This window comes from Palaemon carinicauda, chromosome 7 (genome assembly GCF_036898095.1).
Source record: "Palaemon carinicauda isolate YSFRI2023 chromosome 7, ASM3689809v2, whole genome shotgun sequence".
NCBI classification, from domain to species: domain Eukaryota; kingdom Metazoa; phylum Arthropoda; class Malacostraca; order Decapoda; family Palaemonidae; genus Palaemon; species Palaemon carinicauda.
Window position 1 is genome coordinate 21,921,187 of NC_090731.1, and position 18,529 is coordinate 21,939,715.

The window sequence follows — 18,529 nt, forward strand, 5'->3', positions numbered from 1 at the left end:
AAGGATAGAATTGCGTATTTCAGGTACAAACCACTTAAAGTTTCGAGTTCAGTGAAATAAGTGCAAACAGAAATCAAAGTGATAAGTGATTAGTGCGTGAGGGTACTTTTGTGCGCGCCAGTCGTCCTCCCAGTCCGGGACCTCTTGCAAGCTCCCAAGCCCAGGGGAGAAGCAATGTCGAAGGGCATAAGGGTTCAGCAGGCCTTGATCGGCGCACAGAAGTATTCTCGGTGGTTGTGGGCGTGTCTTACCGAGACCGTCACTCACACCCGCAGACGATTGAGCCCTTATTTTGCTCGTCTGCAGAAGAGATTAGGGGAGAAATAAAGGCAGAGTAACGCTGGTCTCAGGTCTCAAGACCTCTTAAACGTTAAGTCCAGACCTATGCCAGACGTACGAAGTTAAAGTTCACAACCCGAATGCAGTCATTGGGTTAGCTCTGACTCTCCTCAGTCATCAGTTGATTACACTCCGCCTAAGAGGAGTAAGGTTCTGCCACAACAGATCTCTGCTGTTAAGGCTTTACCTCAGCAGAACTTAGTGTCTGCCGACCCCAAGTTAACTCTACTGCAGTCCATACAGTCACAACTTTCGGTCTTGATGCGTGAGTGTCGGGCTGAGAGTGTTGCGCCTCCGCCTCCGCCTACACTCCCCCCCGCCTATGATCGCTCCGCCTGATCACAGTACCACCTGCCAGGCGTACGATGTTGTGAACTCTACTACAGTCCATGCAAGCACAGCTTTCGGACTTGATGCGTGAGTGTCGGGCTGAGAGTGTTGCTCCTCCGCCTCCGCCTACACTCCCTCCACCTACACTCGCTCCGCCTGATCACAGTACCATCTGCCAGGCGTACGATGTTGTGGACTCTACTACAGTCCATGCAAGCACAGCTTTCGGACTTGATGCGTGAGTGTCGGGCTGAGAGTGTTGCTCCTCCGCCTCCGCCTACACTCCCTCCACCTACACTCGCTCCGCCTGATCGCAGTATCACCTGCCAGCAGTTCCACCTGCCAGGCGTACGATGTTGAGCCACGTGCTGAGTTTGCTGTTCCCTGTGGTGTTCAGCCTCCGCCTTCCTTAAGGCAACCTTTACATTGGGATCAGGAGGATTATACCTCTCTTCCTCCGCCTCCACTTGCTGCTCCACCAGTGATGCAACACTCGGTTGAGGTACAACAACCTCTCCCGTCCATGAGTCAGTCTCCTCAGCTCTTGCTGCAGCGAGCTCAACCCTCCACAAGGCAAGCACCACAACACCTTAGCCTTGCGCCTCAGGAGCCTCAGCTTGCGAGACATTTACCTTGTTCTGCGCAGCCTCTTCCTCATCGCGCTCCGCTCACACCACAGGAACTGGAACTTGCTACTCCGCTTCCGCCAACCGCTCAGCAAGCGCAACCCTTGGGTTCAACCACTCATGCTAGGAGTCAGCCTCCTCCACCCATGCGCCTTCCTTCTGCTTGTCTTTTATTCAGCCTTTGCAGACTGAGCCTCAGGTGTTCCCTCATCGGAGTCTTGAAGAGGAAACCACAACTATTGTTGTTCCAGCTCGTTCTGACTCTGCTGTTCAGCATACCTTACCTCCATTTTCATTCCATGGTTTAAACCCCATGCAAGCATGCATAAAGCACTCTAGCACTGGTCATGGAATTTCTGAGAAATGTTAAACGCCATGCACACGCTCTGCTTTCCTTACAGCAGGCTCTGCTTACAGCAGGCTCTGCTTACTACATGCTCAGCATTCAGCATGCTCTGCATTCAGCATGCTCTGCATTCAGCATGCTCTGCATACAACATGCTCTGCATTCAGCATGCTCTGCATACAACATGCTCTACATACAGCATGCTCTGCATACAGCATACTCTGCATACATCATGCTCTGCATTCCTTACCGCATGCTTCTCAACACATCTTGGGTTGTTGCCAACTCACTAGACTGTCAAGCAGTTTCATAACGTTGCCTTCTAGTCTGCTGCTTTTGCACCAGTGAACCCTCACTCAGAGAACTTAGCTTTTCTAGGATAAGGTCCCTGTAGATGAGAAAGTTCTTTTCTCCCTCCTTCTGATATTCCCTTGAGGACTCTGTCATTTGGAGGGAGCCTTTAGCTGCATAACCTCTTATGGACTTTTATTTAAGCATAACATGCTTACAGGGAAGGTAATGGTTCCACTTCAGCCGCTAATCCCGTCTGTTACCACACCTGCTCCCATAGACCTTGAGCTGTGTTGCATGACATGCAGTCCAAGCTTAGTCCTTGTTAGAGGATTTTTTGTTTACGGAGTCAATGTGTCACGGGGAAGACGTTCAACAACCAACAGAAGGGACTTGTTGTGACGCAGTGCGGCAACCTCAGCAACCCGTTAAGGAGTTGTCTGTACGACCCAGACAGTCTAGACAGATTCGGGTTGTCACTGTACTTCCTCGCTTGCCCATGATTGACAGTTTACAGACTGTGCAGCAGTATCATGATCTTGTGTCCGGCTCCGTTAGACGACTGGCTTTTAAGAGCTCCCACAAGTCGTCGCTGTCTGGAGATTTTCAAATGGACTATGGATCTGACCAAGGAACTGGGCCTCCTGGTCAATTTTGAGGAGTCTCAGCTCGTTCCATCCCAGACCATTGTCTCCTTGGGTATGGATCTTCAGAGTCGAGCTTTTCGGACTTGTCCGTCGGCCCCAAGGATCTTCCAAGCCCTAGAATGCATCCAGAGCATGCTGAGAAGGAACCGATGCTTAGTCAGGCAGTGGATGAGTCTAACAGGGACACTTTCATCGCTGGCCCTGTTCATCGAGTTAGGGAGACTCCACCTCCGCCCCCTTCAGTATCATCTAGCTGCTCACTGGATAAAGGACATGACGCTAGAGACGGGCTCAGTTCCTGTTTCCGAAGAGATGAGGTATACTCTAACGTGGTGGAAGAACAGCATTCTTCTCAAGGAAGGTCTACCATTGGCTGTTCAGACCCCCGACCACCGTCTCTTCTCGGACGCATCGGACACGGGCTGGGGTGCGACACTGGACGGACAGGAATGCTCGGGAACATGGAATCAGGAGCAAAGGACACTTCACATCTATTGCAAGGAGTTGTTGGCAGTTCATCTGGCCTTGATAAACTTCAAGTCCCTCCAGCTTAACAAGGTGGTGGAGGTGAACTCCGACTACACCACAGCCTTGGCTTACATCTCCAAGCAGGGAGGGACTCATTCGAGGAAGTTGTTCGAGATCGCAAGGGACCTCCTCATTTGGTCAAAAGATCGAAAGCTCACGCTGGTAACGAGGCTCATTCAGGGCGATATGAATGTCATGGCAGATCGCCTCAGCCGGAAGGGTCAGGTCTTCCCCACAGAGTGGACCCTTCACAAGAATGTTTGCAGCAGACTTTGGGCCCTGTGGGGTCAGCCAACCATAGATCTATTCGCTACCTCGATGACCAAGAGGCTCCTCTTGTATTGTTCTCCGATTCCAGACCCAGCAGCAGTTCGCGTGGATGCCTTTCTGCTGGATTGGTCCCATCTCGACCTGTATGCATTCCCGCCGTTCAAGATTGTCAACAGGGTACTTCAGAAGTTCGCCTCTCACAAAGGGACACGGCTGACGTTGGTTGCTCCCCTCTGGCCCGCGAGAGAATGGTTCACCGAGGTACTGCAATGGCTGGTCGACGTTCCCAGGACTCTTCCTCCTAGAGTGGACCTTCTGCGTCAACCTCACGTAAAGAAGGTACACCCAAACCTCCACGCTCTTCGTCTGACTGCCTTCAGACTATCGAAAGACTCTCAAGAGCTAGAGGCTTTTCGAAGGAGGCAGCCAGAGCGATTGCCAGAGCAAGGACGACATCCACTCTCAGAGTCTATCAGTCTTAATGGGAAGTCTTCCGAAGCTGGTGCAAGGCCAATGCAGTTTCCTCAACCAGTACCACTGTAACCCAGATTGCTGACTTCCTGTTACATCTAAGGAACGTAAGATCCCTATCAGCTCCTACGATCAAGGGTTACAGAAGTATGTTGGCAGCGGTTTTCCGCCACAGAGGCTTGGATCTTTCCTCCAACAAAGATCTACAGGACCTCCTTAGGTCTTTTGAGACCTCAAAGGAACGTCGGTTGTCCACTCCAGGCTGGAATCTAGACGTGGTCCTAAGGTTCCTAATGTCATCAGGATTTGAACCGCTCCAATCAGCCTCTTTTAAGGACCTCACATTAAAAACTCTTTTCCTCGTGTGCTTAGCAACAGGTAAAAGAGTAAGTGAGATCCACGCCTTCAGCAGGAACATAGGTTTCACATCTGAAACGGCTACATGTTCCTTGCAGCTCGGTTTTTTGGCTAAAAACGAGCTTCCTTCCCGTCCTTGGCCTAAGTCGTTCGAGATCCCAAGCCTGTCCAACATGGTGGGGAACGAACTGGAGAGAGTACTTTGCCCAGTTAGAGCTCTTAAGTACTATCTAAGAAGGTCAAAACCATTACGAGGACAATCAGAAGCCTTATGGTGTGCTATCAAGAAGCCTTCTCTACCAATGTCTAAGAACTCAGTTTCTTACTACATCAGGCTTCTGATTAGAGAAGCAAATTCTCTTCTGAAGGAAGAAGACCTTGCTTTGCTGAAGGTAAGGACACATGAAGTGAGAGCTGTGGCTACTTCAGTGGCCTTCAAACAGAACCGTTCTCTGCAGAGTGTTATGGATGCAACCTATTGGAGAAGCAAGTCAGTGTTCGCATCATTCTTTCTCAAAGATGTCCAGTCTCTTTACGAGTACTGCTACACCCTGGGTCCATTCGTAGCAACGAATGCAGTAGTAGGCGAGGGCTCAGCCACTACATTCCCATAATCCCATAACTTTTTAACCTTTCTCTTGAATACTTTTTATGGGTTGTACGGTCGGCTAAGAAGCCTTCCACATCCTTGTTGATTTGGCGGGTGGTCAATTCTTTCTTGAGAAGCGCCAAGGTTAAAGGTTGTGATGAGGTCCTTTAGTATGGGTTGCAGCCCTGTATACTTTAGCACCTTTGAGTTGATTCAGCCTCCCAAGAGGAACGCTGCGCTCAGTAAGGAAGACGATCTTATTAAAGGCAGAGTAACGGTTCAAGTCGACTTCCTTACCAGGTACTTATTATTTCATTGTTATTGTGGATAACTGATTATATGAAATACGGGATACTTAGCTATCCTTTAGTCTTGTACACTGGTTTTTCACCCACCCCCCTGGGTGTGAATCAGCTACATGATTATCGGGTAAGTTTAATATTGAAAAATGTTATTTTTATTAATAAAATAAATTTTTGAATATACTTACCCGATAATCATGATTTAATCGACCCTCCCTTCCTCCCCATAGAGAACCAGTGGACCGAGGAATAATTGAGGAGGTGTCAACAAGAAGTACTTGAGTACCTGGCCACAGGTGGCGCTGGTAAATACACCCCCTTCTAGTATTGTGATAGCTGGCGTATCCCTCCATAGAATTCTGTCGGGCAACGGAGTTGACAGCTACATGATTATCGGGTAAGTATATTCAAAAATTTATTTTATTAATAAAAATAACATGTTAATAATGAAAAGTTAGGGTAAAATAGTGCATTTGATATGTTTAGTCTGATAATGAGAAATGCAAGCCAAGTCCATGTACAGACATTGGCTGGAGTTCGAAGCTACAACTCTCCTGTATGGTAAGTTTGTATAATTGAAATAAGAGATAAATTAGATAAATAAAATAATATCAAACTACTAGCCCACGGTTCTAACATGCGTAGTGAAACATGTTCTGCTTGCCAGAACAGAGAAGCAATGAGATGATGTTTAATTGCGAATGAAGCGAGCTACGGTAGAGCAAAAACAATAATCCATTAGCTCAATTAATTAAGGATGTATTTGTATTACGTTGAACACTGCTATGAATGATTCAATAGAATATGAATGGAAAAATAATGGTTTCTATATGGTATGTCAGGAAGTCATAGCAAACAAAAGCTCCAGTGTTTTGATCGTGTTTCATTACTATTATTCAGTTTTGATTACAGTAACTTTTTTTTTATTACCATGATTGACTTTTATGATGATGACTGGCAGAAACAACAAAGTCCTAGTACTGACTTCCTTTAAACCCAGTACTGGCTGGAGCCCTAACAACTTTTATATCTCTCTGATTAGCTGTTAAGAAGTTGTGGGAGTCTGCTTCCTCGCTCCCGTACGGGACCAGGAAGGATGACATTTCTAAAGAAGAAAAGAACCCTCCAGTTTTGTTCCAGAGGATTTTCTCTCATCAGTAAGTGAGATTTCCTATTTTAAAGGACTAAAGGATTGCATATGGGTAAGAACAAATAAAAATTTTTAAAGTACAGTAATACAGTATTTTTCCTAGCTATATAAACCGGAGTCCTTTAAATTGAATTTCCCGTCTCAACCAATTCTCTGAGTCTTATAAGGACAAAAGTGGGTATATCACTCTATAAAAGATGGTTGTGCTGTGCTTCCCCTGTGGTTTGTAGTTAAGAAAATACAAATTACTGTACTTTTCGGAAAATTAATAATTTTTTTTATCTAAATCAAATTTTAAATTTATTCTTGAAGTCACTTTAATTTGTTTTATTTCTTTGTTAGGAAACATGAACTCTACTCAATGGAATGGGGTGGGGGCATCAATCTAGGTGACTTTATGGTTGCTGCTGCACCATATGGAGGACCAATTGCACTCACTAGAGATGAAACAAAATACACAAAAGTGGCACGTTCTGGAGGGAAGCCCATTGTCTTTGTGTTTAGTGCTTCAGGAAAGAAGATAGCTTCGTTCAAAGTAAGTTTATCAGTTGTCAATGTGAAAATGTTCAGAATACTGTACTTTTTTGTCTTGTATATTAAGGAATATTTTCAAATAAAAGAAAAGTATGTGTACTGTAGTGTATTTAAGGAGTGTGTACCAATACTTGGGAAAATTGAATATGTTTGCTGTTCTCTAAATTTATATTATTTTGGCCTTCATATCCAGTGGACTGGCGGATATCTCCTTGCTTTTGGATGGTCTCGAAGTGAGGACATAGTATGTGTGCAGGACGATGGAGCTGTTCTTATGTATGATATGTTTGGGAATTATCAACATACTTTCAATTTGGGTCAGGTAGGTGGTACTTTATTTAAAATGCAGGCTAGATAATTAACATTGGTTGTCCATGTGTCCAAGAATCTTGGCATCAGTCATAACATTGTGTATAGATTTTATAGCTAATGAGCATTTCTTTCTTTAAATCTTGAATGTAATGCTGGTTGTATTTTTAATTTCTTTACATTTGTTTACTCATATTTTTTTTTACATTGTTGTACAGGAGGTAAAAGACACACACATTTTGAGTGCTCAAGTTTTTACAAGCCATCGTGAGACTGGAGTGGCCATCTTGAGCAACTCGAATCGAATATTTCTGGTTAGCAACATTTATGAACCTCGGACAAGGAAGTACCCAGATATTCCAGGTGAGAATTTTTTTTTTGTGTTTGAAAAAAAAATATCATTTATGAACCTCGGACTAGGAAGTACCCAGATGTGCCAGGTGAGAATTTTGTTTTTGTGTTTAAAAAACAAATATCATTTTACACATTGTTATGGTTAGAAATATGTTACGGCAAACTTCAGTTTAAAGTACGTAATGCTTTAATGTCCTGTTTTCATGAACCTTGTAGTTGATTCTATATCAGTGGCTAAGTGAAGTGGTGATCCATCCTCTTGGGGTTAAGTAATTTAGAAATTGATCAATGAACCTCAAGTTAACTCATCTAAATTCACAGACAAATTGGGAGTGTTCAGTTCAACATTACGGAGCAATAGTTTGTTGAAAGAATGCAAATGGAAGCTATGAAGCTTCGGAAAATAAGTCATTCAGTTAATGGAGAGGATTTCAGCTAATGAAAGAAATCCCGTCCCTGACAGAATTTGCATTTATGAAGCATTGAAATTATTTTAGTTTTATTTCAGTAAACAGAATATGAAATTTATTCTTCCAAGAATACAGAGCCACTTATAATAACGATAATATTGAAGAGTATTGTAACTCATTTTTCAACATGTATATATACCATCATCCTTTAAAAAGGAGTGTCTTCAATGTGAGCTAGAGCGGACATTGAATTTCTACAATACTGTAGTAGATAAGGTAGTTAGCAGGTGGCAGGAAGAGACAGCCTCCTTCTCGACCATATCTTGTCACTTTGTCTTTGACTTCAAACAGTCTGGATGTACTTGTTCTGTGCTTCCTGACTGTTGGAGATTTTCATCACTTGTGATTAATGTTAGTGTTATTTTGTTTCATAACCCCTTTCACTTACCAGCTGAATATCATTGAAGGTAAACATTGCAAAAGGAAATTTTTCTTACGTGGATATAAACCTTCTGTACTTTGTGTTGCGTGTCTTGTGAAAGGTGGGACTGTACATTGTTTACCTCCTGAAGGGTGGGACTGTTTGTAGTTCCCCTCCTGAAGGGTGAGACTGTTTGCAGTTACCCTCCTGAAGGATGGACTGTTTGCAGTTCCCCTTCTGAAGAGGTCGTTCTGCCAAAGATATCTCATTGCTGATAAGCGAGTAGATGAATTTCTCTAGGAGAGTTACTCGGTTTGCTTGGGAATTTTTCTTCTCTGCAGGGAATTTTTATTCAGGTCCGACTGTTTGCTCTTTCCTCTGTGCTTAGTGATCTTCATCATTTGTAGGGTATGCCTCACGTGCTCTTAAGTGTGAACCTTGTAGAATGCTATGGTCACCGCAATCTATCCAGGGAAAATAACCCACGCGGTCACGCCCACCTTGTGATGTCATGGCATGCTTCCACCTCTCCCAAGAGTTCCCGCTTAGCACAAGCACGACATGTTGTTCAACAAAAATTCCAGTAGATTTTGGCTTTGAACTTTTCTTCACTCTTGTAATTATAATTCCTACAATTATCTGTCACAGGAGCATAACACTGGTACCTATAACTAAAGATAAAATTATCAAAAATGCACAGTTATTTGGGAATGCAGTCTGATAGAAGCAAAACAAACATCAGTGAGACCACACAGACAATTTGGGCATTGTATTAAAATCCAAAACCTTATCCTGTGCATATATAGCCAAACAATGAGAATAATGACAAAGCCCATCAGTGGAAGAGAAAGTGTAATATCAGCGAGTCCCATGGGAGTAGAAGATTAGGGGAAAGAAAACCAAGAATAATAAGTCAGAGATAGAAATAAGGGCATAAAATATCCCTAAGTAAAAACTTGAGGAATAGGAATAGCTATAGAGTAAAGTATTAGTTAAGTTAAAGGGAACTAATAAGTTAAAAGAATGAAGGAATAGAAGCTAGAGAGAAAAGTGAAAGAAAGAAAAAAGAACAAAACTGAAATATATGAATGCAAGAGAGGTGTTGGGTGTAGGGGTGAGTGGGTGGTCCGAATTAGCCGAAGGGGAGGGTGAAAGGACGATGGCAGGTGTTAAGAGGGTTATAATTTACAAGACAAAAGAACAATAGGCTTGGGAGCAAGAAGGGCAGTCGCGGGGATGCATATATGTTCAGGAAAAGTATTTGGTAAGGAAAATTACAAGGAAAAGACGAAAAGACAATGAAAGGAATTGGGGAAAACCTGAAAGGGAAAATGACCTACGAATGGCAAGAATGTGGGAAGGAGCTGAGGCAAGCATTGAATGAAGTGAACGATGAATTACGGGAGTGTGGGGAGCAAAGCACAAAGCTTGGAAAACAGAGGTTGAAGCATTCTGAAACAAGCAGTAGATTACTGAAAAGCATAATACAGTAGAATAAGAGGGAAAAGATGATGGTTATAAAAAGAATATAAATTAGTGAATGAGAGTATTTAAGAGAATATGCAGAGAATTGGTGATAAAAAGAAGGGAACAAGAAAAGAAAAGACACGAATAGCACGGTGACAGTAGGTAGGAGGGATACCAGAGAGCTGCTTCTAGATGTTTGACTGCAACTAGAGGTGCAAAGAGACTGAGAAACAGCTGATGAGTACAGTAGTGAGGAGAAGGACATTTTTTTTGCTTCCGTCAGACTGTGTTCCAAAAATAATTGTATTTTCGATAGTTTTAACTTGAGTTATAGATACCAGTTTTATGTTTCTGAGACAGATTATTGTAGGAATTATGATTAAAAGAGTGAAGAAAGTAAGTTAAAAGCCAAAATCTACTGGAATTTTTGTTGAATAACGTAAGTCATGCTTACGCTGAGCGGGAACTTATGCGAGTGGTGGAAGTATGCCATGACGTCATAAGGAGGGCGTGGCCTATTTTCCCAGTTGACTTTGTCAAAACTACAGTATAGTGTCAGTTTTTCAATATTAAACTTACCCGATAATCATGTAGCTGTCAACTCCGTTGCCCGACAGAATTCTATGGAGGGATACGCCAGCTATCACAATACTAGAAGGGGGTGTACTTACCAGCGCCACCTGTGGCCAGGTACTATAGTACTTCTTGTTGACACCTCCTCAATTTTTCCTCTGTCGTGCTTCCGGCAAGACGTTCTGGGATACGCTTATGATCTTCGAGTATTTTCACGGCTTTTTGGTGAAGTATTCTCTCAGATTTCGGCTGTCGCTTTACTGGAAACCTTCTTATATTAGCTTAGATAGCTTTTATATAGTCCTGATTAACGGTTAACGATCTTTTGCTTGATTTTGGAACCCCACTTGGCTAACTCTTTGGGTTCAAGATGTCTGACATTTCGCAAGCCCCCACCCATAGGCGATGTAGGTCTTGTAATAGGCGTATTCCGAAGGCCTCGGTAGATCCTCACACCGCTTGTTCTGACTGTAGGGATAGGCCCTGTCAGTTAGAAAATCGATGTGAGGAATGCGCCGGACTTTCGGAACTTGATTTTGTCCGTCTTTTGAAATATTCAACTAAGTTAGAGAGAGGTAGAGTTAGGAGGAGTTCTTCTCACTCTTCACTTTTTTCCTCACCTCATGATCCCCTACCTTTTCCTACCCCTGTAGTGGCTACCCCCGAACCTACTATTTGCCCTCAGCCTGATATGTCTGTTGTTTTGCGTGCTATTCAGGCCTTAGGCGATAAAGTAGAGTCAGTGGTAAGTGATCATAAGTCTCTTATGGCCGAAGTCAAGGAACTTAAGGTCAAGAGTGCAGTGGGTGGAATTAGTGCCAGTGCTGTGACGAGTGCTAGTGTCAGTGCAGTGCCAAGTGCTAGTGTCAGTGTCAGTGTGGTGCGTGAGGATACTTCTGTGCGTGCCAGTCGTCCTCCCAGTCCGGGACCTCTTGCAAGCTCCCAAGCCCAGGGGAGAAGCAATGTCGAAGGGCAAAAGGGTTCGGCAGGCCTTGATCGGCGCACAGAAGTATCCTCGGTGGTTGCGGGCGTGTCTTCCAGAGACCGTCACTCCCACCTGCAGACGATTGAGCCCGTCTTTTTCTCGTCCGCTGATCAATTGTCAGGGAAGAAACGCTGGACTCAGGTCTCTAGACCACTCAAACGCAGAGTCCAGTCCGCGAGTGCTCAGCCGGGCTGCAGTCATTGGCTCAGCTCTGACTCGCCGCAGTCATCAGTCGACTGCACTCCGCCCAAGAGGAGTAAGGTTCTGCCGCAACAGATCTCTGCTGTTAAGGCTTTGCCTCAGCATACTGTAGTTTCTGCCGACCCCAAGTTGACTCTACTACAGTCCATGCAGGCACAGCTTTCGGACTTGATGCGTGAGTGTCGGGCTGAGAAGGTTGCGCCTCCGCCTCCGCCTGCACTCGCTCCGCCTGCGCTCGCTCCGCCTGACCGCAGTACCGCCTGCCAGGCGTACCATGTTGAGCCACGTTCTGAGTTTACTGTTCCCAGTGGTGTACTGCCTCCGCCTTCATTAAGGCAACCTCAGCAATGGGATCAGGAAGCTTATACCTCTCTTCCTCCGCTTCCACTTGCTGCTCCACCAGTGATGCATCACTCGGTTGAGGTACAACAACCTCTCCCATCCATGAGTCAGTCTCCTCAGCTCTCGCTGCAGCGAGCTCAACCCTCAGCAAGGCAAGCACCACAACACCTTAGCCTTGCGCCTCAGGAGCCTCAACTTGCGAGACATTTACTACGTTCTGCGCAGCCTCTACCTCATCGCTCTCCGCTCACACCGCAGGAACAGGAACTTGCTACTCCGCTTCCGCCAACTACTCAGCAAGCGCAACCCTTGAGTTCAGCCACTCAGGCCAGGAGTCAGCCTCCTCCACCCATGCGCCTACCTTCTGCTGCTTCTTTTGTTCAGCCTTTGCAGTCTGAGCCTCAGGTGTTCCCTCAACAGATTCTTGAAGAGGAAACCACTAATATTGTTGTTCCAGCTTGTTCTGACTCTGCTGTTCAGCACACCTTTCCGATCTCTTCGCTACACTCTGGTGATGAGGCGTCGGATGATGAGGCGGCACACCTGGATCCCTCATCAGACGTGGATGAATCCAAGTCTTCTCCGCCTTCCATTGACTTTCGTAAGGTCTTGGCTCTGTTTAGGGAGGTATACCCAGACCACTTTGTCTCTGCTACTCCCCGCTCTCCACCATCTGAGTTTTCGCTGGGCATGCAGCCAGCTAAGTCTACCTATACTAAGCTAGTCCTAGCAAGGTCCTCTAAGAGAGCGTTAAGGATCTTAGGGGAGTGGTTGCAGACTAAGCAACACCTTGGCAAGACTTCGTTTATGTTTCCTCTGACTAAGCTCACTTCTAAAGCGGGCGTTTGGTATGCCACAGGAGAGGAACCAGGCTTGGGAGTACCTGCCTCTGCCCAGGCTGACTTCTCAAGTCTGGTAGACTCGCCTCGTAGAACTGCAATGAGGCGCTCTAAGGTTTGCTGGACCTTCTCAGACCTTGATCACTTCCTCAAGGGTGTTTTTAGAGCATTCGAAGTGTTCAACTTCCTAGACTGGTGCCTGGGGGCCCTCAGCAAGAAGACCTCCCCTGCGGACAAGGATTCTGCCATGCTATTAATGTCCTGCATGGATAAGGCCATTAGAGATGGATCTGGCGAGCTTGCGTCGATGTTTGTATCAGGGGTTCTTAAGAAAAGGGAACAGCTGTGTACCTTCCTTTCCTCCAGCATTACACCTTGTCAAAGGTCGCAACTCCTTTTCGCTCCGCTCTCGAGGTTCCTCTTCCCCGAAGAGCTGGTTAAGGACTTGTCTGCTGCCCTGATACAAAAGGACACACATGATCTTGTAGCCTCATCGGCTCGTAAGACTAAAGTTGCTACCTCAGTCCCCAGGACTTATCGTACCCCAGTGGCTGATACTCCTGCTACGAGGTTCATACCGCCCTTTCGTGGTAGAGCCCCCAGCCGAGGAAGCTCCCGTCCAGACTCTTCCAGGAGCAAGTCTAGGAAAGGTTCCAAGGCCTCTAAAGGAAAAAACTGACTCTCCGCATCTCCAGACAGCAGTAGGAGCCAGACTCAAGAGCTTCTGGCAAGCCTGGGAAAAGAGAGGTGCAGACGCCCAGTCTGTCAGTTGGCTGAGGGAGGGTTACAGGATTCCATTCTGCCTCAAACCCCCTCTGACCACATCTCCCATCAACCTCTCTCCCAACTACAAAGAAGAGGACAAGAGGCTAGCGTTGCACCAGGAGGTGTCGCTACTTGTGCAGAAGAAGGCAGTGGTTATAGTCCGGGACCATCAATCCCCGGGCTTCTACAACCGTCTCTTTCTGGTGGCCAAGAAGACAGGAGGTTGGAGACCGGTGCTGGACGTCAGCGCGCTCAATGCGTATGTCACCAAGCAGACGTTCATGATGGAGACGACGAAGTTGGTCCTAGCAGCGGTCAGGCAGGAGGACTGGATGGTCTCGTTGGACTTGAAAGATGCCTACTTTCACGTTCCTATTCATCCAGACTCCCAACCTTTCCTGAGATTCGTTTTTGGAAAGGTTGTCTACCAATTCCAAGCCCTGTGTTTTGGCCTAAGCACAGCTCCTATGGTGTTCACGCATCTGATGAGGAATATAGCAAAATTCCTCCACTTATCGGACATCAGAGCCTCCCTCTACTTAGACGACTGGCTGTTGAGAGCCTCCACGAGTCGTCGCTGTCTGGAGAGTCTCAACTGGACTTTGGACTTAATCAGAGAACTGGGTCTGTTAGTCAACATAGAAAAGTCTCAGCTCATTCCCTCCCAATCCATTGTGTACCTGGGAATGGAGATTCGGAGTCAGGATTTTCGGGCTTTTCCATCGGCCCCCAGGATAAGCCAAGCCCTAGAGTGCATCATGAGCATGCTGAAGAGGAGCAGTTGCTCGGTGAGACAGTGGATGAGTCTCACAGGGACCCTTTCATCACTGGCCCTGTTCGTCGAGCTAGGGAGACTCCACCTCCGCCCTCTTCAATTCCATCTTGCAGCTCATTGGGACAAGGGTTTGACTCTCGAAGCAGTCTCTATCCCAGTCACCAAAGAAATGAAGACCACTCTGTTGTGGTGGAAGAACAATCTCCTTCTCAGGGAGGGCCTATCGTTGGCTATTCAGACCCCCAATCTTCATCTCTTCTCAGATGCATCGGACTCGGGCTGGGGTGCGACCTTGAACGGACGGGAATGCTCGGGAACGTGGAACGAGGAACAGGGAACGCTCCACATCAACTGCAAGGAGCTACTAGCAGTTCATTTAGCCCTGCTGAACTTCAAGTCTCTCCTGCTAGGCAAAGTGGTGGAGGTGAACTCAGACAACACCACAGCCTTGGCTTACATCTCCAAGCAAGGAGGGACCCATTCGAGGAGCCTATACGAGATCGCAAGGGACCTCCTCATTTGGTCAAGAAGTCAAAACCTCACTTTGGTCACGAGGTTCATTCAGGGCAACATGAACGTCTCAGCAGATCGCCTAAGCAGAAGGAATCAGGTCATTCCCACGGAATGGACCCTCCACAAGAGTGTGTGCAACAGACTTTGGACCTTGTGGGGTCAACCTACCATAGATCTGTTTGCCACCTCCATGACCAAGAGACTTCCGCTGTACTGTTCCCCGGTTCCAGACCCTGCAGCAGTTCATGTGGATGCTTTTCTACTGAACTGGTCCCATCTCGACCTTTACGCATTCCCACCGTTCAAGATAATAAACAAAGTTCTGCAGAAATTCATCTCGCACGAAGGGACACGGCTGACGCTGGTTGCTCCCCTTTGGCCTGCAAGAGAATGGTTCACAGAGGTACTTCAATGGCTAGTCGACATCCCCAGGACTCTTCCTCTAAGAGTGGACCTTCTACGTCAACCTCACGTAGACAGGTTGCACCCAAACCTCCACGCTCTTCGGCTGACTGCCTTCAGACTGTCGAAAGATTCGCTAGAGCTAGAGGCTTTTCGAAGGAGGCAGCCAGTGCGATTGCCAGAGCAAGAAGGGTTTCCACTCGTAGAGTCTACCAATCTAAGTGGGAAGTCTTCCGGAGCTGGTGTAGAGCCAATTCAGTATCCTCTACCAATACCTCTGTGACCCAAATAGCTGACTTCCTTTTACATCTTAGGAATGAGAGATCCCTTTCAGCCCCTACGATTAAAGGGTATAGGAGTATGTTGGCTTCAGTTCTCCGCCACAGAGGTTTGGACCTTTCTTCCAACAAGGACCTTCAAGACATCCTTGAGTCTTTTGAGACGTCTAAAGAGCGTCGTCTATCTACTCCAGGCTGGAACCTAGACGTAGTCTTAAGGTTCCTTATGTCACCTAGGTTCGAACCTCTCCAGTCAGCTTCCTTCAAGGACCTTACCCTCAAGACTCTTTTTCTCGTCTGCCTTGCAACAGCTAAGAGAGTCAGTGAGGTTCATGCCTTCAGCAAGAACATTGGTTTCACGACCGAATCTGCAACATGTTCTTTTCAGCTCGGATTCCTAGCAAAGAACGAACTTCCTTCACGTCCTTGGCCTAGATCGTTTGAAATACCTAGCCTCTCCAACATGGTAGGTAACGAACTAGAGAGAGTTCTTTGCCCTGTCAGAGCTCTCAAGTATTATCTTAATAGGTCTAAACCTATTCGAGGACAGTCAGAAGCCTTATGGTGTGCCATCAAGAAACCTTCGAGGCCCATGTCCAAGAACGGGGTTTCGTATTATATAAGGCTTCTGATTAGAGAAGCCCATTCTCACTTAAAGGAGGAAGACCTTGCATTGCTGAAGGTAAGGACCCACGAAGTAAGAGCCGTAGCTACTTCGATGGCCTTTAATAAAAACCGTTCTCTGCAGAGCATAATGGATGCAACCTATTGGAGGAGCAAGTCAGTGTTTGCATCATTTTATCTTAAAGATGTCCAGTCTCTTTACGAGAACTGCTACACCCTGGGACCATTCGTAGCAGCGAGTGCAGTAGTAGGTGAGGGCTCAGCCACTACATTCCCTTAATCCCATAACCTTTTTTAACCTTTCTCTTGAATGCTTTTATTGTTGTTTTTATGGTTGTTACGGTAGGCTAAGAAGCCTTCCGCATCCTTTTGATTTGGCGGGTGGTCAATTCATTCTTGAGAAGCGCCTGGGTTAGAGGTTGTGTAGAGGTCCTTTAGTAGGGGTTGCAGCCCTATATACTTTAGCACCTTTGAGTTGATTCAGCCTCCAAGAGGAACGCTGCGCTCAGTAAGGAAGACGAACTTAAAAAAGAGGCAGAGTAACGGTTCAATTCGACTTCCTTACCAGGTACTTATTATTTCATTGTTATTTGAGATAACTGTTATATGAAATATGGGATACTTAGCTATCCTTTAATCTTGTACACTGGTTTTCACCCACCCCCCTGGGTGTGAATCAGCTACATGATTATCGGGTAAGTTTAATATTGAAAAATTTTATTTTTATTAGTAAAATAAATTTTTGAATATACTTACCCGATAATCATGATTTAATCGACCCTCCCTTCCTCCCCATAGAGAACCAGTGGACCGAGGAAAAATTGAGGAGGTGTCAACAAGAAGTACTATAGTACCTGGCCACAGGTGGCGCTGGTAAATACACCCCCTTCTAGTATTGTGATAGCTGGCGTATCCCTCCATAGAATTCTGTCGGGCAACGGAGTTGACAGCTACATGATTATCGGGTAAGTATATTCAAAAATTTATTTTACTAATAAAAATAACATATTTCTGTCCCTCCCCTTTCTCTTCATTGGACACTTTTCTTGGAGAAGTTGTTGACAAAGGGAATGGTCGCTCAGGAAGGCCTCCCACCTACCTCCTGTGAACTACTACCCTTACCTTGTTAAAGATTCAATAACTTGATCAGCTCTCACAACTGTATAGACATGGTGCTATTTAAAGAATTCAGATTTATACTGTAGTTGGAAAAAATGTTAATTGATTTTTAAATTATTGATATTGTAGATGCTGCTTCTTCTGAGGATTGTAGATACATTATCTAATTTTAAAACAATAAATTTTTTTTATAAGATTAATAAAAGTAGTAGCTCAGTAATGGAGTTATTAGATTTTGTGAGAATATTTATCATGTGTTTTAGGGTTAATTTCTCTTCTTTGAATTCAGTTACACAATTCTGTAAAACATTTTAAAAATAAAATTTTAAGGTTGTAATAAAAGGTGAATATATCAAAATTTAGAATTAACATCCTTCAGTGTGTTTGACTATACCATGCTTACATGTGTGCTTTCAGGAGGAGTTGTAGAATGTTGGTGTGTGGTTAGAGAGGAACGTCACACTAATGTTTTGGTTAGTCAGGGTCAAGATCTGTTTCTACTAAGTCATTTGGAGCAGCGACCACAAGCTTTGGTATGTGTTCAATCAGGGTCTTGAGAAATTTGAGAAGCATGTTTTACAAACATATTGAAATGTTATCATTGGTTTCTAAAGGTAGAATTATGATTATCTACTTAATAAGTACTATACAGGGAATTGTTTATTTTGACACATCAAGTTTTGAAGATAAAATGATACAGCCCTCTTTAGGAGTCATATAATATTCTCAGTGATAATGAAATTTACACATCATAATTATATTACTCACTCTGAGATTAAATATGTTCATCCTTCCACAACATTACTTAAGAAATTGATAATTTTAACTGTAAGGTCACAAATATACTGTAGTACTCACCATCTTTAAAGAATATATTGCAAGGATGTTTTAATAAGGGAAAGGAAATTAATTTCAGTACCCTGACTGGAGTGAGCCAGGTGGACGTATACTAGAGATGGCCGTGTCATCAAATTCCCGTCATATTGCACTTCTTTCGGATTCAGGAAAGCTTTGGATTGGATCCTCAGATATAAGAATGAAGTATTGTGAATATGATGCAAAGAGTCAAGTGAAACCAAAGCAGATATCTTGGTGAGTACAGCTCTGTTATAGCATTTCATAATTTGAAAGAAACATGTTTTATTTTAAAGGTAATGTTCCAGTACTAACAAAAAATACAGAGACAAAGGAAACAAGTGTGATGGGTAATTCAATAAGAAATAAACACCTTATACTTCAACACCATATTGCTGATGTAGGTTGCTTATACTTTAGAGTAAGTCCTTGTAATTGTTCTCATATCCTAACGTGTCCTTGAAGCATTACTAAAGGTCTTTTTACACTCTTTTGGCCTGTAGCTGTATCCCTTTTT

General features: G+C 44.8%; 1 protein-coding gene across 2 annotated transcripts in view; it reads left to right on the forward strand.

Annotated features, from left to right (window-relative positions):
* Vps16A (vacuolar protein sorting 16) overlaps positions 1 to 18,529 on the forward strand; it is a 57,625-nt gene that overhangs the window by 10,263 nt on the left and 28,833 nt on the right. Inside the window, exons 2-7 of one of the 2 annotated variants that reach the window (XM_068376638.1) lie at positions 6,139 to 6,253; positions 6,589 to 6,781; positions 6,974 to 7,102; positions 7,308 to 7,452; positions 17,575 to 17,690; positions 18,074 to 18,249. In XM_068376638.1, coding sequence (XP_068232739.1) covers positions 6,608 to 6,781; positions 6,974 to 7,102; positions 7,308 to 7,452; positions 17,575 to 17,690; positions 18,074 to 18,249 — 740 coding nt within the window. In that variant the 5' untranslated portion in view covers positions 6,139 to 6,253; positions 6,589 to 6,607. The remainder of the gene's footprint in view (positions 1 to 6,138; positions 6,254 to 6,588; positions 6,782 to 6,973; positions 7,103 to 7,307; positions 7,453 to 17,574; positions 17,691 to 18,073; positions 18,250 to 18,529) is intronic. The other variant, XM_068376637.1, reaches the window with a different exon arrangement.